Source organism: Muntiacus reevesi, chromosome 20 (assembly GCF_963930625.1).
Source record: "Muntiacus reevesi chromosome 20, mMunRee1.1, whole genome shotgun sequence".
Classification (NCBI taxonomy): Eukaryota; Metazoa; Chordata; class Mammalia; order Artiodactyla; family Cervidae; genus Muntiacus; species Muntiacus reevesi.
The window spans coordinates 22,297,244-22,323,185 of NC_089268.1; the positions used below are offsets into that span (position 1 = coordinate 22,297,244).

The window sequence follows — 25,942 nt, forward strand, 5'->3', positions numbered from 1 at the left end:
TTGTTTTGACATCAATTTTGGCAGAAATAACAAATACCAGGGCACGTCTAAAATCAGTTTTGAAGAAGCTGCTACCTACCTATGAAAATATAGCTCTAGAGTTAGGTGGGAAGGAGGGAGCATAGGTCAAGCCTGGTGCTTACTCTCCTTCAAAAGCGATTTCTAACCTGAGTTTGCATGTGGGAACGCCAGCTCACCTTCCCACCTAGCCACCTACAGTTTTCTCAGCCCTGCCTAACCCAGAGAGAGCACCATCCTCCCTGCTCCCCAAATATGGGCTGGATATGTCACACCCCAGTAGGCAGATGCCTTTGGAGGGATTCCCATGCTAGGTGCTACATTCAAGACAACAGCAGAACCTGAAGGCTATCACAGCGATTGTCTGCACCTCCCAGGGCCAGCTGGTGCGCATACCTGCGGCATCCTGGTAAGGTCTAGGGAGACCACGGGGACCCCACCTCTGGAGCAGAGGAGCCCAAGCAGGCAGCGCTAAGGACAGAACCCAGTCTCAGGCCGACTGGTTCTGCATGGAACGTTGAAAGCTTCCGATTGGAGACATTTTGCCTTTTCGTTTGTTCTTCTAGTAGCCAGAAAGGCAACTGTGCTGAAGACGATGACTCAGATGCTTCTGCTCTTGCTGTATGGCTTCATGTTTCTTTTGGCCACAGAGTCCTGCAGGACGTTATGCCAGGTAAGAAGAGGGAGGTGGGAGGATGAGCTGGTGGGGAGACCGAATGGAAACTAGAACCCATGAGTTAGCCAGCCCATCTGAGCTGAAGGGTAGGTAGAAGACGGGGTGAAAGTGAAAGTGAAAGTTGCTCAGTTGTGTCTGACTCTTTGCGAGCCCAGGGATTGAACCCAGGTCTGCCGCATTGCAGGCAGATTCTTTACCAGCTGAGCCACAAGGGAAGCCCAAGAATACTGGAGTGGGTAGCCTATCCTTTTCCCAGGGGACCTTCCTGACCCAGGAATTGAACTGGGGTCTCCCACATTGCAGGTGGATTCTTTACCAAATGAGCCGTGAGGGAAGCCCGAAGATGGGGTAGAATGGTCCAACCAGATGAAACTGCAACTGCAGGTCACTGAAACCCATTTTAGCTAATAGCTGCCAATTGTTTTCCCATCTGCTTTTTCCATAACTTCCTGAGATACAAAGGGGTCCGAATGATGTAAGGGTAATCCACTCTTCTTCCCATATCCTTTGATGGTGAAGCTTTCAGTGGCTGATAAACAGGGTGGTGCCTCTCCCTTAAAGGCACTGGAGAATGTGGAGGCTGGGAAGAGTGTTACCTTGACTGTGTGTGTGTGTTAGTTAAGTCGTGTCTGACTCTTTGAGACCCCATGGTAACTTGCTAGGCTCCTCTGTCCATGGAATTCTCCAGGCAAGAATACTGGAGTGGGTTGTCATTTCCTTCTCCAGGGGCTCTTCCTGACCCAGAGATTGAACCTGAGTCTCCTGCATTGCAGCAGATTCTTTACCATCTGAACCATTGGGAAGTCTCCAACCTTGACTGGGAGATGGCTAATGGCATTGAGTGAGCAGGACTTAGGAATGGTCCTGACACCGTGAAACACTGTGGCACCCAAAATGGCATCTCCTTTGAGAAGCCTGATGGTGAACACCACCAATGGGCAGGAAGGAGCGATGAGCACCTTGGTCATGCGGCAGCCTGGATGGGAGGGAGTTTGGGGGAGAATGAACACGTGTGTATGTATGACTGAGTCACTTTGCTGTTCACGCGAAATGATCACAACATTGTTAATCAGTTATAGTCCAATATAAAATAAAAAGCTAAATAAAGGATTCTTTCTAGAAGTTTCCAAATAATATTCACCCTGTGAGTAATGTGCCCCTGGATGGGAATTTTCTCCATGACTCCCCTCCCCCTAATACTGAGTTACAGCCCAGTTTCTGGGAAAGATTAGAGACCCCCTCAGAAAGGTGTTTACCACCCCAACCCCACAGCTCTGTACTATTTACTCTTCATTTCCTCATCCACACTCTTCAACAAGACAGAGCTTGGAGGCTGAGCATGGGAGGCTGGCTTTGTTTTCTTGATTACTGGGACTCACCTTACCAGAAATGTTCCATCATTTTCTTTTCAATTTACAAGTTGCTGGGGGGGCTGAGCTTTCTTTGGGGTGCTATCTGTCTTCCAACTTCTCTCAGGCAATTCTGCGGGTTTAGTGGGTGATGGGTTTGCAAGTGTCTTGTTCACAGTATTAGTCCGAGGATTGCTGCTACGTGTGTGTGTGTGTGTTGTGGCTCAATTGTGTCTGACTCTTTGCGACCTCATGGACTGTAAGCTGCTGTGTCTGTGCATTGTTGCTAGCTGAAGCTTAAGTGGCCCCATCGGATACCACCCTAGAAATGAAGAGGTCACATGGAGTTGTGTATACACGGACTTTGGCAAATTAACTGGAAGTGAATCAGTTCCTTCACTTAAGAAGACAGTTTCCAGAATTCCTTGGAAACAGCACGCCATCACCTTCTGCCCTCCTACCTGACTAGCAGGATGTGACCTCACTGGAGTCTGTTTAATGGGCCAAGTATTATCCAGAATTGTTCATTTTGAAGTGCTTTATTATGGTTCATTGGAGACCATGATCCTCTCAAGATGGGCTGAGGGCATCTTGAAGTGCTAGCACTTCCATACATCTATTTATTTATTTATTTGGTTGGCACCAAGTGGCATGTGAGATCTCGGTTCCCTGACCAGAGGTCAAACCTGTGTCCTCTATACTGAAAGCATGAAGTTTTCACCACTGGACCCTCAGGGCAGTCCCTCCAGTAATAAATTAATAACAATATTTTTATAAATAAACTGCAATATTTCCTCCCTACATTTTTTGGCTGCATACTTACATGTCAATAATTTTGTAGTTTTCTTCTATAACAAACAGAGAAAGATGATTCAGTTTTACCTCTAAAATTGATGATCAAATTTTTTTCATTCTTATTGCTAATTTTAAAAAAGTAGCTTTCAGCTTCTCAATTCATTGTTAATAATGTCATGTAAACATGTAAGAAAGATGGTTGTCAAATTTGTGGAAACCAAATTTTTTCTCATATGTTAGTTGCAAGGTATCTCGAGCACTTAGGATTTTCTTGTTCTATGACTAATTGTAAATACTATGAGAATGAATGCCACTTATATGTTGATGTCCTCCTTGTAATGCAGATATGACTGCAAGCTACATAAATATATCCTATTGAATCCAAACTAAACACAAACCCAACTCAACTTCTACCAAAAACAGCTACATCCTTTGAGTGCTATCCAAAAGAAGGGAGAATGTAAAGGAGGGGGAGTTGGAAAAAGAAAAAAGAAGGACTGAACAGATGATGGCTAAACTATTTTGCTTCTGAAAATGTAATAAAACATATGATAATGATGGAGCTTCCCTGGTGCCTCAATGGTAAATAATCTGCCTGTCAATGCAGGAGATGCAGGATTGATCTCTGGGTCAGGAAGATCCCCTGGAGAAGGAAATGGCAACCCACTCCAATATGCTTGCCTGGGAAATCCCATGGACAGAAGAGCCTGGGGGGCTACAGTCCATGGAGTCACAAAGAGTTGGACACGAATTAGCAGCTAAACAACAACAACAATCATCACGTGAAAACATTGCTAGATGCTCTTTCAGTGCATGGAAGGGGCCCATGCAAGCTAGGGGTTCTGCAGCTTAACCTTCACTAATTTCCAATAAGTCCACATCTACCCAGGGTGTATTTCCTGGATAGAAAGCAGATCATTCTTCATGGAGTGGAAGGAGTTCTCCTGCTGAATAGCTGTGGAAAGAAATCTGTTCAGGCTGAGGGGAAATGGAACCATGGTGACAAATTCATGGTCTTAGATTTAGTGGCATGCTGGCATCAGAGCTGATTCAGATGTGATGAAAGTGAATCACTGGGTGCACATTTTAGTGATTGCGCTTGACCTGAATTTTAATTTTCCCTTCCTAGGCTGCCAGCAAGAGCAAGGAGCAGGTATCTACCAGGGCACACGGTATGTTGGCAGCAGTTACTAAGATTTGGGCGTGTTCCTATCCATCTGTTGTTAACACAGAGCTCTTCTCAGCCCTCCCTCTCATGGCATGGTAGATGGCACACCTCGATGGCATGCATCTGGACTTTCCTTTTACTCTTCTCATCTTAAATTGTACCTTTGACCCCTGCTCCCTTCTTGCTCCATCCTGGTCTGAGAGTTCTTTGCCATAAATCCTTTGGATTGAACCAACTCAAAATAGAGCAGAGGCTATGGGGGGGGGGGGGGTCCTATGAGACCCCGTCGATGACATAACTCCTTGTAAAGTTCTGGAACTGAGAAATTTCTTTTTTTTTTATAATACTTTTTAAAATTTACTTTTTTAATTGAAGGATAATTGCTTTACAGAATTTTGTGGTTTTCCGTCACACATCAACAAGAATCATCCATAGGTACACCTATGTCCCCTTCCTCCCGAACTTCCCTCCTATCTCCCGCCCCATCCCACCCCTCTAGATTGTCACAGAGCCCCGATTTGAGTTCCCTGAGTCATAGAGCAAATTCCCACTGGCTATCTAGTTCACATATGGTATTGTAAGTTTCCATTTTATGCTCTCCATGCATCTCATCCTCTCCCTCCTCCCTTCCCCCCACGTCCATAGGTTGGTTTTCTATTTCTGCTTCTCCATTGCTGCCCTGAAAATATATTCATCAGCACCATCTTTTTAGATTCCACATATATGTGTCAGTATATGATATTTACATTTCTCTTTCTGACTTACTTCACTCTATATAATAGGCTCTAGGTTCTCCCACCTCATCAGAACTGACTCAAATACATTTCTTTTTATGGCTGAGTAATATTCCATTGTATATATGTACCACAGCTTCTTAATCCACTCATCTGTCGATGGATATCTAGGTTGCTTCCATGTTCTAGCTATTGTAAATAGTGCTGCAATGAACATTGGGGAACATGTGTCTTTTTCAGTTTTGGTTTCCTCAGGACGTATGCCTAGGTGTGAGATTGCTGGGTCATATGTGATTTTCTTCCTAGCTTTTTAAGGAATTGGATCTGAGAAATTTCTTAGAGAATATCAGGCATTCTGGCTTCCAAACTGTATTCTTGGGGAGCTAGCTGCAGGTGTGAGGCATGTTTAAGGGGTTCCTGTGAGGAGAGAGAGGGAGCTAGTGGACTGAACTGTGGGCTCTTCTCTCTTACTTGCGCTGGGATGGTACCATTTTTATCTATTTTAAACCTTAGAGTTCAGGATACTAGTTTGTTGGAAATAATAAGAGGTTGTCACTGAAATAGATGATGATCCCTGATCTATTTCAATCGTCCTGCACTTTACAAAGAAAAGACACCTGATGTCCATAGGGCTGATGTGCCTTCACTGTGCAGACACCATGGTAACCGGCCCATGTGATCCAGAGCCCAGACCTCTCCATCCGACGCTGACACCTTTTCTTTTCTCAGGTGAATGCCATGGCGCTTGTGTGGACAATTCCTACTGCAGCCAACCTTGCCCTCCAGACACTCCAGGGGATGTGGGGTTTTTATGCAGGCAAAAGAAATGGCACAAAGTTACTGACACCTGCCGGACTCTCACCGCCTTCAACATCTTCGAGGTAGTATCCTTTCTCCCACCTGCAAAGTGGCGCCCCAGACTAGCAGCACTGTTGACAATACTCAGGGCGTGGAAGCAACCTAAATGTCCATCAACAGCGAGATGGATAAAGAAGTTGTGGTATATACATACAATATTGTGTATACTGTTTGTATTGTGTATATATATATATATATATATATTCAACCATAAAATATTTATATGTATTCAGCCATAAAAATGAATGAAATTGGATCATTTGTAGTCATGTGGTTGGACCTAGAATCTGTCATACAGAGCGAAGTAAACCCGAGAGAGAAAAGCAAATGTTGTATATTAATGCATACATAGGGAATCTAGAAAAATGGTACAGATGTACCTATTAGTAGGGCGGGAATAAGAACACAGACATAGAGAATGGACATGTGGCTGTGGCAGGGGAGGGGAGGGCGGAACGAACTGGAGAGTAGTATTGACATATATACACTACCATGAATAAAATAGACAGCCAGTGGGAAGCTGTTATGTAGCACAGTGAGCTCAGCTTACTGCTCTGTGATGACCTAGAGGGGTGGGAAGGAGACTCGAGAGGGTAGGGATATAGGTATACATATAGCTGATTCATTTTGTCGTGCGGGAGAAACTAATACAACATTACAAAGCAATTATACTTCAATTAAAAATAAGAACTTAGCAATGCATGTAGCATTCAATAAGGGGAAAGTGGACATGAGGCTGTGCAGTTGGTAAGTGTGTTTGTACCTGTCCAATAAATCTATCAATTCCAATAAAACTATAGTTACCAGAAATCAGGCCATTTTTGGTGATAATAACCTGGTGACTATCACCATAACCTGGTGATCCAGGGGTTAAGACTCTGCACTCTTACTGCTGAGAGCCTGGGTTCGATTCCTTGTTATGTAACTAAGATCCCACAAGCCATGCAACATGCCCTGCCCCGCTTCCTGCCCCAAATCTGGTGGTTATCCTAGGGTCATAGTTTGACCTGCTTGCTCACAAGGGTGAGACTCAAGCCTGAATCCATGGGAGATCTATCAATACTTTCAGTCCTTCTGTATGGATGTTCCAAAGGATTCATCCAAATTCAGTTCAGAATTTCTATTTTTAAAATATGCTCATATCTCATGCTTTGCCCCTCAAGAATAGTAGAAATAAGCTTAGAGGGCACTAGTAATCTAGCTACAGAATGAATGTGCAGCATACATACATAGAAGAAGTCAGAAGGGGTGTACTAAAGACCGCAGTTGCTATTTTGGGCAGGAAGCAGGTGGCTAGCAAGGGAGGGCTTTCCTTTTCTGTTGAAACACCGTGGTATTGGGCAGGTTATTCACAGCGAGTATGAGCTTGAGAATGTAAAATACAAAAACATTACGCAATATACAATGGTAATCAGTCTGTTGTAAATTTTAGTAAAACTCCTTTTCTGTTTAAAACAAAATGAACATTAAGAAACTTTTTGTTGTTTTTTGCCATTCCTTAGGAAGATTCAACTCATGTTCAAATATTTGGAGGATCAAAATTCAGTGAATATACCAAGAAGCCTGAGACCATTACAGATTTGTTAATGGAAAAGTGTCCACAGGATCTGTCCTGCGTGGTCAGGAACATTCAGAAGTCTCCCCGGATTCCAGGAAACATCGCTATAATTGTGCAGCTCTTACACAACATCTCCACTGTGCCAATGGCGGATGTTGGTGAGGCAAAGATGCAGGTGAGTGGTGGTGAGGATGTGGTCGGGTATCATCTTGATGAAAAGGAATGCAGTCGAGCTGGATACTCTATGAGCTTTTGGGGGCCTGAGAACCATGTGTTTCATCTCAGTATCTCCAGGGCTTAGCACAGCAAGTGTTCAATAAATCACCATTGAAGAGTGAATGAAGAGCTAACGAGTAGAAGAATGAAAATGTGGAAACATTCAAACAACATTTAGAGAGACCACTTATGGGGTGTGGATCAAACCCCAGCGTACATCTTTCCAGTGTCTATTTGGCTATGGAAAACTAAGAACCACAGTAGCAGAGAGAAAGAGTCTTTTCTTACTTTCATTTGGAGTCAGAACAGGTTGCAAAAAAGAAGAATAACTGAGTGCAAAGAAAGCAGTCATGCATATCTGCCTCAGGAATATAAAATGGAACTGGATCCTTTTTTTTTTTTTGCTTTGATCTTCAGAGCAGAGGACATTAAAAAGTAAGTTTAGCCTCTAGGATCCAGATTGGTATGTTGCTATACATGGGCTCCCCTGATGGTTCATTGGTAAAGAACCCAGCCATCAGTGCTGGAGCCACTGGTTCGATCCCTGGGTCAGGAAGATTCCCTGGAGAAGGAAATGGCAACCCACTCCAGCATTCTTGCCTGGGAAATCCCCTGGACGGAGGAGTCTGGCAGGCTACTGTCCATGGGGTCACAAGAGAGTCGGACACGCCTTAGCAACTAAGCAACAACAAATGTTCCTATACAGGGTGCTGCTCACAACTGGGATTCATTAGATGCTAATTACTTAATGGGTGCTCTGACCGCGGTAAGCAAATGCTAGTTTCACGAAGGTATGAAAAGGAATTGATGATGGCAACGGGCATGGGGAAGGAAGGCATTGCACAAAATGGGGAGGAAGGCAATTCCCTTGCAGCGCTAACCTCACCTGGGAGTCTCCTTAAGATGTTGGTTCTACATAGACAGAGGGAATAGATTGGTGGTTTGCCAAGGGGGAGGGTGGTGACAGGGAGCTGGATTGGGAGGTCGGGATTAGCAGATGCAAACTAGGATATAGAGAATGGATAAACAACAAGGCCCTACTGTATAGCACAGGGAACTGTATTCAATATCCTGTGATAAATCAGAATGGAAAAGAAATGCAAAAGAATGTGTCTTTATATATATATGTGTGTAACTGAGTCTGTTGCTGGACAACAGTAATTAATACAACACTGTAGATCAACAATACTTCAGTTGTAAAAAAGGATGCTGATTCTGATTCACTAGGTCTGGGGTGGGGCCTGAGATTCTGGATCTCTAGGCAGTTCCAGGGGATGCCTTTGCTGCCAGCTGGAGGACCACATTTTAATGTATAATTTTAATTATTTATTTATCTATTTATGTAGGCTTGGCTCTGCTGGGTCTTTGTTGCTGCTCAGGCTTTGCTCTCTTGCAGCGAGCAGGGGCTACTTTCTAGTTACGGTGCGAGAGCTTCTCATTGCAGTGACTTCTCCTATTGCGAAGCCCGGGCTCTGGAGTGTGTGGACTTCAGTAGTTGTGGCTCCTGGGCTCCAGAGCACAGGCTCAACAGTTGTAGCGCATGGGTTTAGATGCTCCATGGCATGTGGGATCTTCTCGGTTCAGGGATCCAATCCGTGTCTTCCCCACTGGCAGGCAGATTCTTTACCACTGAGCCACCAGGGAAGTCCCAGGACCATGCATTTTAAAAGTAAATCTTGATTGTCCTGGCAGATTCAGAGAGTGGCTCAGTACTAATCCCGGTTCTTCATTGACAGAGTTACAGCATCATGGCCAACCACATTCTTAATAGCAAAAGCATCTCAAACTGGACCTTCATCCCCGATAGAAACAGCAGCTGCATCCTGCTACATTCAATCAATTCTTTTGCAAGAAAGCTATTTTTCAATAAGCATCCCATTGACATAGCAGAGACCTTCATCCATACGTTGGGAACCATCCTCTCTAGAGACAATGCCGGAAAGAATTTCACCTTTTCAATGAGAGTTAATGACACCAGTGACGTGGTCACGGGGAAGGTGTTGATCAGTAGAGAGGAACTTCAAGAGGTGCCTTCTCCTTCTCAGGCCGTCAGCATCGCATTTCCAACTCTCGGGGCCATCTTAGAAACCAGTGTTTTGGAAAGCATCACCGTGAATGGGCTTGTCCTGTCTGTCATTCTACCCAAGGAACTTGAAAGAATCTCTCTGATTTTTGAAAAGATCAGCAAGTCGGAGGACAGGAGGACAGAGTGTGCAGGCTGGCACTCCTTGGAGAGCAGATGGGATCGCAAGGTCTGCCAAATGATTCAGGAGAACTCCCAGCAGGTGGTTTGCAAATGTAGCCCAAGCAAGATATTTACCTCTTTCTCGATTCTGATGGCACCCCACGTCGTGCAGAGCCCGATCCTGATTTACATCACATACATAGGCCTGGGTGTTTCTATTTGCAGCTTGGTCCTCTGCTTGTCCATCGAGGCCCTGGTCTGGGGCCAGGTGAGGAAGACAGAGATCTCATTCTTACGCCACGTGTGCATTGCTAACATTGCGACCACCTTACTGATGGCTGATGTGTGGTTCATCGTGGCTTCCTTTCTCAGTGGTCCAATGAGGCGCCACAGCGCATGCGTGGCAGCAACCTTTTTTGTTCACTTCTTTTACCTTTCTGTGTTTTTCTGGATGTTCGCCAAGGCACTCCTCATCCTCTACGGAATCCTGATTGTCTTCCATACGTTGCCCAAGTCCGTCCTGGTGGCGGCTCTCTTTGCGGTGGGCTACGGGTGCCCTTTGCTCATCGCTGCTATCACGGTCGCTGCCACTGAGCCTGGCAAAGGTTATCTCCGGCCTGAGGCCTGTTGGCTCAACTGGGACGTGACCAAGGCCCTTCTGGCTTTTGTGGTTCCGGCTCTGGCCATTGTGGTTGTCAACCTGATCACAGTCACAGTGGTGATTGTCAAGACCCGGCGAGTGGCCATCGGCAGTTCCATGTTCCAGGAGGTGAGGGCCATTGCGAGGATCAGTAGGAACATCGCCATCCTCACGCCACTGCTGGGACTGACCTGGGGGTTCGGCATAGCCACGGTCCTCAATGACGGCTTGCTGGCTTTCCACATCATCTTCTCCCTGCTCAATGCCTTCCAGGTAAGTCCAGAGCCTTCTGACTGAGTCCACAGTGAGAGACTTTAGGGGAAATTATTGTGATCAGGAGCTCGTAGCATCCTATTTCTTTATAGAAGGCAAAGAATTTGAAATAGCCTATTGAGTCAGGAGGACTTCCCAGGTGGCGCTAGTGGTAAAGAATCTGCCTACCAATGCAGGAGCCGCAGGAGATTCAAGGCTGATCCCTGGGTCAGGAAGATCCTCTGGAGGAGGAAGTGGCAACCACTCCAGTATGCTTGCCTGGAGAATCCCATGGACAAAGGAACCTGGCAGGTTACAATCCTCGGGGTGGCAAAGAGTAGGACATGACTGATTTGACTGAGCCTGCTCCTGGAAGGGAAATTGAGGCAGGAAGTAAGCTTTTGTTCCAGAAAGACCAGAATTAAAATCTAGATTCTCTGACTTATGAATATGTAACACTCTCTTGGGATATTTGCTTAACTTTGCCAAGCCATGTTTTCTTTCCTTATGAAATGGGTAGAAGAATTCCCATTTTATAGGACTGTTTAAAAATGAAAGAAAACAGTGAATGGGGGACTTCTCTGGTGGTCCAGTGGCTAAGACTCTGCACTCTCAGTGCAGAGGGCCAGGTTTGTTCTCTGGTCAGGGAACTAGATCCCACTTGCTGTAACTTAAGATTCCTCAAGTCCCAACTGAAAGATCCTGCATACCACACCTAAGACTTGTAACAGCGAAATAGTTAAATAAAATATTAAAAGCTGAGCTGTTGCTGTTTAGAAACTAAATAAAACTACTTCCCCCAAAATCTAGGTATGTAAGTGGAGGTATTAAAATGTGCCCATATATTATATTTCTTTCTATTTAAACTTAAAAAAATTTAAATTTATTTTTACTTTTTTATAAAATTGTTTTCTTGGAGGATAATTGCTTTACACTGTTGTGTTGATTTCTCCTGTACAAAAATGTGAATCAGTCATGAGTACATATATGTCCCTTCCTTCTTAAACCTCCCTCCCACCCCATCACCATTTAGAATTTTTACAGGTCATTGGAAACCATCTTATTTTAATGAGGCAAGCCATCCAGAGTGATTTTAAAGACAGCCTTTCTTCTCATCTTTCACCTCTGTGAATTAAGTGATATTCACAGTTTTATATGTATCTTTGCGAACTTTTCTATGCTTACATACAAATATGCTTTCACATAGCATAGGGGTTAAAAAACAATGTATGTTTTCACTTAAAAATACTTCCGAGCATTTTACCAGGTGACTATGTATGTATCTTTAATAATTCCCTACCTGACTGAAATGTTTTTTTCATTTTTTCAGTTATAGTATACCATAGTTTCTTCTACTGAATGCTAACTGTATAGTAACTAATTGAAAAGTGAGCTTTTATTTTTTAAAGGCTTCTAAAATATTCCTTTTGTTCCTAATTGTGTATCTAAATAACCTTATTTTTATTATTTTATTATCTCAAATAAGGTTATTTTCAAATAAATATTTTATTTATACTAGAAATTTTAAGTCAAATGTTTTCTCATTTTACTCTTTCAGAATTTCAGTGTACATGATTTCATTCTGCAGCAAGTGTTTTGATGTCTTGGGGACAGCCTTGAGGGGTGAGATGGGGATGTGGGAGGGAGGCTGGAGAAGGAGGGGATATACGTACTTTTATGGCTGATTCATGTTGTTGTACTGCTGAAACCAACACAAAATTGTAAAGCAGCTATCCTCCAGTTTTTAAAAAACACACACAAAAATAGAGGTGTTTCACCTTTTGAATTTGTTTTTTCATTTCTATGGAAAATATTCATTGCACCATACATTTTTTGTATAGCTCTTTGTAATTATCAATTGCCTTACCCACATTTATGCAGCTAGTCACTGGTAGAACTGGGTTCAAAATGTAGTGTTCCGAGGGACTTCCCTGGCACTCCAGTGGTTCAGACTCCACGCTTCCATTGCTGGAGGCATGAGTTGGGAAACTAAGATCCCACATGCTGTGCAGCAAGTCTCCCAAAATAAAAAATATTTTAAAAAATGTAATGTTCCTAAAACTTCTCTTCTGGGTACCCCATGGCCATTCATCATGAGTGCTTAATGAATTCGTGTTTCACTTTTAAGCCTTTTTTTCCCTTGTCTCCCTTGGGGTTACTTTACTGTGATTTTTGTTTTAAACCAGGCTGTGAGTATTTATTTTGATACCATGAACTCCTTTACCTATTATTACAGGGTCAACCTGTAATTTCAGCTGTTTCTGCCTTGACTCCTGACAAGGAGGAGGGTGGGGCCATCCATCTAAATGCCAGGACCCTTGGGACGGTGAGGAGCTGAGAGCAGAGTCTGGGTGAAGGTCAGACACTGGGGCAGGCATGAGGCAGTGCTGGGCTGGAACTGGCTTGTACTGACTCAAGAGAGCTGACTGCTACCTTTCAGGAATTTTCGGAGCTGACTGTAAACACAGACATCCTTACAAATTAAATAAGTTAGATTGAAAACAAAGGTCATACATCCTCAAAATGCATCACTTTGTACTTGCATCTACATTTCACTGTGCTTTTGAGGTTATTGGCAACCATTATATCTGGGTGGTGGGAACACTGTGTGTCCATCTCTTCCTGACTCCATGTTCATTGATGCCATGTTGCTGGATTGATTGATTGATATTATTTTCATTTTTTATCTTTGTTTATTGAAGTATAATTGCTTGACAATATTGTGTTAGTTTCTGCTATACAAGGAAGTGAATCAGCTGTATGTACACATATATCCACTCCCTCTTGGGCCTGCCTCCCACCTTCCCTCATCACCCCCCACCCATCATCACAGAGCACTGAGCTCAGCTGATGCAGCAGTTATCTATTGCACCAGCTATCTATTTTACACATGGTAGTGTTGCTAGATTTAAATCAGCCATGGTGGAGGTATTTAACCTTGGAGAATGGCAAGTGCTACAAAGTAGGCGAGCTGGTTATCGCTGTTTACCAGCAAGTCTGTGGATCAGAGTATCCTGAGGATGCCCAGTGCCAGAGGAGCGAAAGGACAGTCGTCAACCCTCACTGATGGAGGAGATGGAATCAGTTGAGCAAGAAGAAGCAGGACATGCGGGGACTAAAGATGAACTGAGATGTGGGGCAGCTGAGGCTGACGGGGCAGACGGAGGAGACTCCTAAACATACAGGAGGTCAACAGGATGTAGGAGAAAGGTCTTAAAGATTTCATGGTTCTATCTCTGTGGGAGCATCACCACGGGTTTTAAAGCTCAAGTTGCGTGTGTGCCAAGTCCAACTCTTAGTGACCCCACTCACTATGGCTCACCAGGCTCCTCTGTCTGTGGGATTCTTGAGGCAAAAATACTGGAGTGGGTTGCCATTTCCTCCCTCAGGGGATCTTCCCAACCCAGGGATTGAGCCCGCAACTCTTGTGGCTCCTGCCTTGCAAGCGAATTCTTGACCTCTGAGCCACTGGGGAAGCCCCAACCTTTAGATAGGGAAGTGTTATTATGTAGTCAGGAGCTACGTTGACTGTTCATTTGTCAATCCATAACTTCTGACCCGTGTCTTCCCTCATATTTACTGAGAATAACTGGCTGGGTGAGATTTGAGGACTCCCTCTAGCTGTTTTGGTGGGAGAAAAGTAAATGGTTCAGTCCATTTGGACTGCTATGACAAAAAATACCATAGACTGGGTGGCTTATAAACAACAGATATTTATTTCTTATAGTTCTGGAGGCTGGAAAGTCCAAGATCGAGGCACACACAGATAGATTGAGTATCTGGTGAGAGCCCACTTCCTGGTTTACAGATGGACAGTTTTGTTCATGCCATAACCCTGCCTGGTGAAAGGGGCCAGGAGCTCCCTGGGGCCTCTTTTATCTGGACCCTAAATCCCTTTCATGAGATTCTGTCCTTATGACTAATCCTCTCAAAGGCCCCACCTCCAAATATCTTCACATTCAGCACTAGAATTTAACATATGAATTTTTGGAGGACACAAATATTCAGTCTACAGCAGTTAAAGCATATATTTTAAAACCTGGGAGAACATCTTGAGATTTACCTGCTCAAATTGTGCTTTATCTACTAAAAGAAATTCAAAGAAGCTACCAGTGAATTCTTCTTACTCAGATATAAAACTGTGACTAAAATCTTATCTGAATTTTTGGAAGGGTATTTTTTGTAACTTTTCCCAAGGTGGCATGGACCAATGAAAAGTGATCCTTGTGGAATGTTTTCCTGTTATGTATTTATTGCTATAGATGCAGGTTGTATAATAAAGCAATTAAATGCACACATGTACATACAGAAATACACTGAGACACAACATTTATTATTTCTTTTGTGCTGAGCATTATGGTAAATGTTCAGATACGAATATAATTAATCCAAACTCAAGAAATTAAAGATCTTTCAAAGAGAGAGCTTAGTCCTTTAGCCTTCAGGAAACAGGCTAGAATTGTGGTTCCTAGATCTTTTAAACTTTAATTCCTGAAGATTAATTAATTAATTCATGAAGATTTTGGTTTAAAATGTATTCCTAGTACCAAAATCAGACTGGGATATATTTGGCCCAAGCATCTTTATACAAGTGATACTTTATAACTGAATGGTTCACGAAATCAATGACATTTTCTTAGTAGACACAATGACAGATTTCAATGGTTTTCCTGTAGGCTAAGAGAAACACTAAAAAGTGTAATGTGATAGAATCATTCCATGCTTGGGAGCGCTCGATGGACTGGGTGAACAGGGAGGCATATTTTAGTGTGTTTGGAGGAATAGCTGAGTTGTATAGCCATGTACTGGTCTCTGAAGTCCTCCACCCTTCAGCCAGGTTTTTACAGATCATGATTGCAGGCGGTTTTATATTGTTTCTGCTGATGGTCACCTGGTTGTAATACCTTTATGGTGCCGTTTGTCTCAAACTAGGTATGTTAGCAGGCCTCAGCCTGCTTAAGGATCATATTTGATTATGAAATAGAAGCAGCTTAACAAGGATGCCTAAATCAAAGGTCATTATCTTACATCTCTTGTCTGGTGAGTCAAGACCTGAGTAACCTCATCTCCAAGAGGAATTTTGTCTAATGTATTTTGTTGTTGCCTTTCACATTCTGAAAGTTAAATCTCTGAGCTTCCTTAGGTGAAAAATGGGACAAATACATTTCCTTCCTTCTCCCAGGGTGCTTTTGTGCCAATTCCATGAAAAAAAAAGTTGAAAACTCAAATGGACTATAATGATAGGAGGACAGCTGCTGTGTGACTTTAATGGGGTCTATCTTTGTATGAATCGTAAGAGATGTTGTCATTGTTGAGCCTCTAATTCGTGTCCAACTCTTTGCAACCCCTTGGACTACAGCATGACAGACTTCCCTGTCCTCCACTATCTCCTGGAGTTTTCTCAAACCCATATTCATTGAGTTAGTGATGCCATCCAACCACCTCATCCTCTGTCACTCCCATCTCCTCCTACCCTCAATCTTTCCAAGCCTCAGGGTCTTGTCCAATGAATTGGTTCTTCACATCAGATGGCCAAAGGATTGGTATGAGATAAGAGATATGAGAACTAATAAATTCTCTCTATAGTAAAATATCTGGAGCACCCATTTCTGAGCACCTGTTAGTTGACTTAGAAACTCTAGAATTTTTATGAGTATCCATGGACTTAATTTTTCTTCACAAGTTTTATAACAGTTTTTAGTTGTGGATGGGGGAAGGTGGTTGGGGGTGTTCATAAAAGCTGAACACAGCTGCTTTTGTTATTTTCTGTGGAAGTTTCTTTCATTACTGATTGTTCAAGAACTCTGAGGTGGCTGTGCATAGCCTGTCTCCTTGGACTTTCTTGGGCCATTATACTCTGATGAGATGCACAACTCCTGATAAACACAAAACACTTTATTTTGCCCAAATAAAAACTTCCTATAGTATTCTTGCATGCATCAGGGACCTCAATCTGCTTAGTTTACTCTAGTATTCTAAGTGTCGAGAGCAGTGGCTGGTGCATGAAAAATTCTATATCCATATTTGTTGAATGGATCAATCTAGGTGTTGTGACTTTAAAATGAGAGAGTCAAAGATTTAATAAAATGGTCTTTGTTTTTCTATTTAAGGATTTAGTAAAATTATTTTTACCTTCTACAAGAATAGGAACTGATAATAAGTACTGGTATTTATTATTATCATTTTATTTTGTTTAATGGCTCTTATCCCTCTTCCATCTTTCTCAGGGCTTCTTCATCCTGGTGTTTGGAACAATCCTGGATCCAAAGGTACAATAAGTTCTTCTTCTGTTTTCTGCGTTATCAATATTTGGCCCTGAAATGCTCACTTGTAAAGACCACTTATTGGGAGTCTCTCAGCTCAATCATTTGTGCAGACACTTGAGCAGGACATCGAGGTCTCAATGATGCAAGTAATGCTACCAGCTTTCAAGCTCTTATGGGGCTAAGCTCTTATATTCATTAGCTCTCACCCTGAAAGCAATCCTGGTTATTCTTATTTTTAGTTCTACAGATGAGGAAATTTTGAAACTCAGAGTGATGAAGTAGCTTGCTCACGATTTCTCAGAAACCCACTCTAGCTAGCTGAAGCAGAAAAAGTTATTACATCTCACAATAACATCTTTGGGAAGGTCTCTCTGTGGCTGGGAGGCATGGAGGCTATGCATAAAGAGTAGTTCCTGATTCACAGCACAGATGACTCCACATGAGGCGCCCCTGCCCCTTCCTACTTTTCTGGGCACAGAGAGCACAGCTCAGCGGGACAACATCAGACGGTGTGTGCTAAAGCTAGAGTTCCTGCTACTGCAGCCCCTCCACACTGCCTGGGGAGGACAACTGATATTTGCTTCTTGCATTAATTATCATGTCTGATTGGCTGAGCCCAGGTCACATGGCTACATCTTAGCTGCAAGAGAGGCTGAGAAAGTGAGTTGCTGTCTTCTACATTAAAGAGCAGTGGACTTAAGGAAGAAAATTCTCCAAATACAGATGGGTGTGTGTAGATGGTGTGATGAAAATAAGTGAAAAAAAGGAATAAAACGTCAGATGTTTATTCAGGCTTTTAAGATCACCCTCTTTCTATTTTATTACATTGCCTCTTGGATTGAGAAAAGCAAACCTCCTAAATTGTAGATGCAAACACTCACACTGCAGGGATTATTTTTTATTTTTTAAATTTTATGTATCTATTTATGGTACTATCAATGCTGTTTTACTACTAAGTTAATATGCAAGGTTTGTAAAAGACATATTTCACAGAGGTTCTTTTGTTTTCCCATGAGGATACAATATCAACCTAAAAGTAAAAGAGGTAAGGGTTAAGAAATTAGCCCTTTCATCCTGATATTTCTGTGGAATAGCTGTGTGCTGATGGAGAATCCTTAACTCATGAGCCTTAGATTCTTCAATGGGACACAGACATAATAATGCTTTCCCTGCCTTCCATGCTCCTCAGTCACTTCAGTCGTGTCTGACTCTGCGATCTTACGGACTGTAGCCCACCAGGCTCCTCTGTCCTTGGAATTATCCAGGCAAGAATACTGGAGTGAGTTGCTGTGCCCTCCTCCAGGGGCTCTTCCTGACCCAGGGATTGAACCCACATCTTCTCACTGCAATTGCACTGCAGGGGCATTCTTTACCTACTGAGCCACCTGGGATGCCCTGCCTTCTCTGCTAGATTAGGATAGAGAACAAATGCAATTTTGCAAGTGAAACTGCATAAAAAGCATTTAAGGTTTTCTGTAGTTATAGACCATATGATTACTTTTGAAATGAATCGAATACCACGACTAGTATTTGTAGTCAAAGTATCAACAACAGCATTATTACTGTTGATCCCGCCAACAACACTTGCTGGAGACACACTCTCACCATAGTGTTTGCCTATCTCAAGCATATGCATTAGTTCTTCATAATCTTCTAATCCTTAATTCCTTTTGTTAACCCCCCAGATAAGAGATGCCTTAAAGGATCGAGTAAACTCTGCAAAATGGATCTCCAGGATATCAGAGGTAAAGCCTTCACGTTCATTTTTGTATTTAAAAGTTTGACGAGGTAACAGCCACATTGGAGTTTCTGGCACCTGGAGTGTTGCTCAAACCATCACCTAACACTTTTGCGGTATGGATTTTTCAGAAGAGCTTTGTGAGTGCCTCTTTGAGCTGTTCAGAATCTAGGTGGAGCGCTGGGACCACATCCATAGACAGAAAGTAGACTTAAATGCAGTTAGAGGAGAGTGACAAGGCAGCAGGGCCTGGAGGGGGTGACCCTCAAACTATGGAGCAGGAGAGCAGGTGATGAAACAGAAACGAGAGCAGATGGAAAGTCTTGGGTCCCCGTGACAGCTCACTCGTTCATTGTGACTCTGATCGGTTGACCCGTATTCAAGCTGTGACAATTCCAGAGGAACAAATTCTAACCTTACACAAAGATTTCCCTAATATCAATAACTTGATGCTCAAGAGGGCTTGTTTCCATGGTTACTGAAGTTGTAGAAGGTGAGGGACCTGGTCAGGATATCGTAGAGATGGTTCGGTCATTGCACAGTATACAAACCCTATCATTTATCTTAAGTCCCTATAAAGTTTGAAACCATGTATTGTTATGCAAAGGTGTGACCCTTCAGCTGTTCTGAGTGAGGGAAAAACTGGAAAAAATTTAAATGGCAACAAAACAGATTCAGGGTTGACCTAGAGAACAAACCCAGCAATAAGAGGAGGGGTGATCTAGGGTTTCCCTTGCCAGCATCTGAAGGAATCCCTGTGGTTCTGTGTGGATTAACCTTGCAGGAGTTCTGCATGAAAGGGGCCTGGGTCAGTGGCCCTGAGTAAGAGCACTGCTCCCTCCCTAGATTCCTTGTCTTTCTGGTTCCTGTCCTTTGATTTCTTTAGCTTTCATCTTCTCTTCCCCTCCTTTCCTCCTTATTTTCCTATACTTTTGTCTTATTTTTTAAAAACTTTTTAAATTTTGTGTTGGAGTAGGCTTCCCAGGTGGCTCAGTGGTAAAGAATCTGCATGCCAAGCAGAAAAGGTAGGTTCGATCCCTGGGTCAGGAAGATCCCCTGGAGGAGGGCGTGGCAACCCTTTCCAGTGTTCTTGCCTTAGAAATCCCGTGGACAGAGGAGCCTGTGGGCTAAGGTCCGTGGGGTCCCAAAAAGAGTCAGACATAACTTAGAGATGAAACAACAACATAGTTGATTAGCACTTTCATGTTCATTTCAGGTGGACAGCAAAGGTAGTTATCAGTATAGATGTATCTATTCTTTCTTCAAATTGTTTTCCCATTTAGGTTCTTACAGACTATTGAGCAGAGTTCCCTGTGCTATCTAGTATGTCCTTGTGGGTTATCTATTTTAAATATAGCAGTGTGTATCTGTCAATTTCAAGCTTCTAATTTATCCCTCCCTCCCACCTTTCCCCTGTGGTAACCATAGTTTGTGTTCTATATCTGGGAGTCTGTTTCTGCTTTGTAAATATGTTCATTTATATCATTTTTTTAAAGATTCTGCATATAAGTGATATCATACGATATTTGTCTTTCTCTGCCTAACTTACTTCATGTAGTATGCTAATCTCCAGGTCCATTCATGTTGTTGCAAATACCTTTTCGCCTTACTGTTACTGAAGCTTTGGTCTCCTTCCCAGTCCTTGGTCTGCATACCTGGGAGATGGCTGATACCTTTACATGCTTTCCAGCTGGAAAAAAAAAAAAGCCAACTTTTACTGAGTGGAAACACTAATGATTATCTAAAGCAGTGATTCTCAACGTTGGCTGGATATCAGAAGCAACTGGGAAGCTTCCAAAAAAATGTTGCTCCACCCCTGCCGTCCCCCGAGGTTTTAATTGCATTGGTCTGCACTGTGACTTGGGTTTGGGGAGATGCTTAAGCTCTCTAGGTGGTTCTAGTGTAGTCAGGGTTGAGACTCACTTATCTAAGCCTTCCTGAAGTATCTCAGCAATGTAAATGTTTGCCTCCAGCTACCCTATCTGATGTACACCCACCTCTTCCCTGGGTCTGCCAGGATGCTCTCAGGAGAGGGGTCTGACTCTTCCAATCTCTTTCAGCCTAGTTTCACTCCTTTACATGTGTCTGGTATTTATCCATTCAGCTACCACAGGGAAGCTCTGCTGTTTGGTGGTGTTATAGAAAATGATTTCCTCCTATCCTTCTCTTTGTGTCTTTATATGCTAGGTAAGTCAGGATAATACCCAGAATTTCATTATTAGCTTGTTGATTGTCTGAATCAGTGGTTTTCTAGACTGGCTGCACCTCATAAACACCTAGAGAGCTTGTAAATGATACCACTCTCCAGGTTTCACTCAAGAAATTAAACTAGAAAGTCTTAGAGTAGAGCCGAGTTATTATTATACTTTTTAAGCTCCCCAGGGATTCTAATGTACTGTTAGTGTCACTGGTCTGTTGGACTTCCCTGGTGGACCAGTGGCTAAGACTCCACATTCCCCCAATGAAGGGGGCCTGTGTTTGACCCCTGGTTAGGGAACTAGATCCCACATGCCATATCTAAGACCTGGCATAGCTAAATAAAATAAAAATAAGTGTGAAAAAAAGAGAATCACTTTTCTGGGTCCTAGGCAAATTTGTTTTTACCTTTTTATGTCCTTCCTTCACTCTGTCACCAACTGTAGCCTTAGTAAGTTGGTGTTTTAGCCCTAATCAGAGGAAGTAGGCTATTACCTGTCTCCTCCTCTCCTATCTGTAGGTCTCTGACTTCTAGGTCACCATATCCTACAGTCCAGATTTAAGTCTTTCTTCTTGGGCTAATACTAATACTAATACTAATAAGCATGCTTGTTTGTGTTCATTTTATATCCTGTGTGATGAATTAATCTATGTTCTGCTGCTGCTGCTAAGTCACTTCAGTCGTTTCTGACTCTGTGCAACCCCATCCCTGCGATTCTCCAGGCAAGAACACTGGAGTGGGTTGCCATTTCCTTCTCCAATGCAGGAAAGTGAAAAGTGAAACTGAAATCGCTCAGTCATGTCCGACTCTTGGCGACCCCATGGACTGCAGCCTACCAGGCTCCTCCATCCATGGGATTTTCCAGGCAAGAGTACTGGAGTGGGGTGCCATGTTCACATGGTGATAATTCCACCAACAAGGCGATATTCCCAATCCACAACATGTATCTGAAGCACAAGGATAATTTAGCACAAGGAGTTGATGGTACTGTTGAGAATTTCAGTAGCTGAGAAGGAGCTGTTTGAAAATAAGATCATTTGTACCATTTTTTAGATTCCACATATATGTGTTAATACTGACATGTGTTTTTCTCTTTCTGACTTCACTTTGTTTGACAGCCTCTAGGTATAGCTCAGGGGACTCTCTGTTCTGTGGTGACCGAAATGGGAAGGAAATAAAGAAAAGAGGGGATATGTGTATCTGTGTAGTTGATCCGCTGTCCCGCACAGCAGAAACTAACATAATATTGCCAAGCAACTATACTCCAATAAAACTTAATTGAAAAAGTGGAGTCGTTTGAAGACTCAGGGTCACTTTCCTGTTTCACTCTCTCCATGCCAGTCAATTGCCTTCTCCCCACCTCCGTCTCAAACTAGAGGCTTCAGGAGAAGGATCCAAGCCAGGGAGGAGGAGAGCCTCTCACACCAGCCTATTCGCATGTTGTCAATGGTTCTAAAATAAAAAAGGACAGGAAGAAGGTGAAGGCAAGAAATAAACCTCTGTAGGTCACAATTCTACATGCGCTTTTTAAAAAAAAATTGAGATGGAATTGAGTTACAATATCATGTTAGTTTCAGGTGTATAGCATAGTGATTTAATGTTTTTACAGATTATACTCCATTTAAAATTATTACCAAATATTGGCTCTATTCCCCATGCTGTACGGTATATCTTTGCAGCTTATTTATTTTATACATAGTAGTTTGTACCTCTTAATCCTCTACTCCTAGTCTACCCCTCTGCCCACTGGTAAGTAATAGTTTGTTCTCTATATCTGTGAGTCGGCTTCTTTTTCTGTTCACTGGTTTGTTTTATTTTTTTTTAGATTCCACATATAAGTGATAACATACAGGGTTTGCCTTTGTCTGACATGTTTTAGTAAGCACAATACTGGGCTTAATGAAATAATTCTCCATGTGCTTTGAATAACTGTGATCATATTAATGACTGAATAATTGAAAAGACTGCCGGTGACAAGTCCACTATCCTGTGTCTTCCTCAGAATGTTTCTTCTGATTTCTCTCGTCACCCCACCAAAGGGCCAAGCTAGTAAGCCAGGCTATACTCCTAACTTGGGAGGTGAGTACCCATCAAAGGGGCCCCCATATACATGGCCTGTATGTGACATTTCTTGAAAAAAAAAAATCTCAATTTGATTCATTCTAATCAGAAATGATGTTTTCTTGATTGAAATGATTCTTCTCAGGCAATCTACTCCCACCTAGCTCTGGTTGGAGATATATTCACACTTCTAATTCTTGGACGTCTGAAATTGTTATTGACCTGTAAAACAGTCAGGCTTGTCTGGGGCGTGGGGCAGGGGGTGCCTCCAAAATCAGCAGGAGTATCTGAGAGGGGAGTGAGCAGAGGGACCCGTGGTCCCAGCTGCTCCCTTTCCCCCGCTTTTTATTTCCCATCCCCAGGACATCCTCCATGATATCAACAACATCCCCACATTTCCTACTGTCACCCTCTCTTCCCCAGTGTTAAAAGATCAAGGCATTATGATACACACTGTCTGTGGGAGGCCCTCGGAGATAATGCAGAAGTTAGTTTCCATTTGCAGGAGGGTCAGAGACAGGCAGAAACAAAGGCAAGGGAGGCACGGGGGAGATAGACAGACAGACAGGGACCCTTAGGGACATGGGACGGCAGCTCAGAGCTGGAAGAGCAAACAGACGTGAAGCCAGGACTTCCAATCCTCTGTCTCCGTGTCCCTCTAGATCTAGAGACTGAAGACCAGGCAGAGAGATGGAGACATCTACAGCAGGACCCCTACTTTCATGCTGAGACAAAGAGGTACAGAGAGAGGCTCAGGGATGCAGAGAGAGACATAGAGAAATCCAGAAAGAAACACAGACAGCATCACACACAGAGACTCACACAGACACATGTAGATTGCCTGAGAAAGAAATATAGAAAGAGCCTGCCTCCCTGATCCCAGGACATCAGGGCTCTAGTAGCCAGTGTGGCTGAGACCTTCTGCAGCAACCCAGGGCCTTGGTCAAAAAAGAGGTCTTTCCCAAGAGGAAAGGGCATGGTCCAACTTGGAGACAGACAAGTTCTGTAACAGCTTTTGCAGGCAAGAGAACAAAGCTGATTCTTGGATTCCCAAGGGACTTAAAGGGAAGCGAGTCTTCATTTGCCAAGGGGGCTCTACCCAAAGGGGCTTCTTGTTTAAGAAAGAGTCAATCCATGATGCAGTCGTCATGATGCTTTTAGATGTTGCTGCTTGTATGTTAAAGTTGTGATTCTCTGTTCTTTTTTTCTTCTTTTCTGATTCTCTGTTCTTGACCAGGTCATACATTTCAGGAGTTGCCAAGACCCCAGGAGAAATGTCCTGATTCGTGTCTCGAGTCTTCTTGCCTCCGAAGAGTGTGAAGGAGGCCTCCCTCTTGGTGGTGCTGATGGAGGAGGACGTGAAGAGAGGATGGAAGGCCTCTCTGTCTAAGCTGTTCTGTGTTGCTGACGTTTTCCCCATCCACCGTCTACATATATATGCCATGCTGGGTATCCAACAGCGGACAGCAGAATCCTGGTCTTGCCGGGGTCTCCAGCCTCGTGCTGTTGGAATCAGGAAGAGAGTTCTGGCCCGTCTTGGCAGTGGTGGCTAGCTGGATGTCACCCAGCTGGATTCTATGGGTGGCTGAGGGAGGGCCCTCATGCATAGTCACCAACGTTGGGCCGACTCTAAGTAGGTCATTGTTCTTTGGACAAAAGGAATTCAAGGGCCAGTATGTTCCACTCCTCCACTTTTAAACTGATTGCATGGTCAGCCTAGCGTGGGCTTAGATACAACTTCTTTGGCCGTGAACCAAGCAAAACCATAGAGCTTTGGAACCAGAAAGGTGTTTAAGTTAAGGAGACTGAAGGCTGCAGTGATAAGTAACAGCTAATAGAGGTTTAAGCCAGAGGTAAAAACCCAAGACTGTTGATTCCTAGCCCTGGGCTTTCTCCTCAAGACCACGGAGCCACCGAGGGTCTCTCTGTCTACTCTGACTATGTAAGAGGTGTTTGCATGCTAAGTTGCTTCAGTGGTATCTGACTTTATCATCCCATGGACTGTAGCCTGCCAGGTTCCTCTGTCCATGGGCTTCTCCAGGCAAGAATACCGGAGTGGGTTGCCATGCCCTTCTCCAGGGGATCTGCAAGACCCGGGAATCGAACCCATGTCTCCTATGTCTCCTGCATTGGCAGGTGGGTTCTTCACCACTAGCGCCACCTGGGAAGCCCATGTAAGATGAACCCCCACCGAACAATATGGTGTTTTGAAACCTGCGATGAGGAAGGAGAAATATTATATTTCAAGTAGAGAGCTACTGATTTTCTTACCTTGTATGTAAACAAATTCAATGTTCAAATCAGGAGTCACCTGATAGGAGAACAGTATTACAGATAAAAGTCCTTCTAGGAAAAAAAAAAAGGTCCTTTTTAAAGCAAGCACACAGTCAGATGCAGCAGGAAAAAGAAATTAGTGGATAAAGGACAGGGGCAATGAGTAGCCCTTAGTTATCTCCCCAAGAAGTCAGTATTGGGACTCCTCGTGGCCCAGTGGTTAAGACTCCAAGCTCCTGATGCAGGGGGGCTGAGGTTTGATCTGTGGTCAGGGAACTAGATCCCACGTGCTGCAACTAAGAGCCCGAATCCTGCAACTGAGACCCTGCACAGCCAAATAAATAAATGATTTTTTAAAGTTATATACAAAAGAAGCCAGTATTAATGATGTTACATTACAAATGGAAAAGGGTGACTCACTTTGTGAATGAGGGGTGTCATGCTTTTCTTTTACCACAGAAAACTGTAGTAAAACTTTTTTATTCTCTCTCTCTCTTTTTTTTTACTATAGAAAATTTCCTCTAAGTAGGAATGTTTAAGAAAGCAAAAATATAATAATCAGAAGGTAGAAAAATATACCAACCGGGAGAATGAGTCATCTTCTAAGCGGTATTGTTCATCTTGGGACAACAATTGCACCCTTTGCAGACGAGGTCAGAAAGAAGTTTTAATTTGACATTTCCCAGTGTCTCTGTAGGGTCTCTTCAAGGGAAGAGCATGAAGCAGACACAGTCCTGGTTTTCCCGATGCAGAGATTTCCATAAGAAAGGTCACTTACCCCAAATCAACATGTTGAAGGAAGGACGCAATGTCATGGAACTAGATGGTTTTAGGATTTATAATTCTGAAAAAAAAACTTTAGAAAAGACTGAGTCCAACGGCCTCAATTTACAGATGGAAAGTCTGAGCATGAGAAAGAGAGGCTGAGAGACAGAGAGAGTGAGACTGGCCTTTCAT

General features: G+C 43.2%; 1 protein-coding gene across 1 annotated transcript; it reads left to right on the forward strand.

The window, feature by feature from the left end:
• The first annotated feature begins 613 nt into the window (after nt 1-613).
• Nucleotides 614-24,264, forward strand: LOC136151175 (adhesion G-protein coupled receptor F2-like). Its single transcript, XM_065912133.1, has 8 exons — nt 614-691; nt 3,968-4,010; nt 5,470-5,621; nt 7,101-7,331; nt 9,109-10,470; nt 16,677-16,718; nt 18,401-18,460; nt 24,025-24,264. The coding sequence occupies exons 1-8, from the start codon at nt 614-616 to the stop codon at nt 24,262-24,264; spliced, it is 2,208 nt and encodes a 735-aa protein (XP_065768205.1).
• Nucleotides 24,265-25,942: the final 1,678 nt, after the last annotated feature.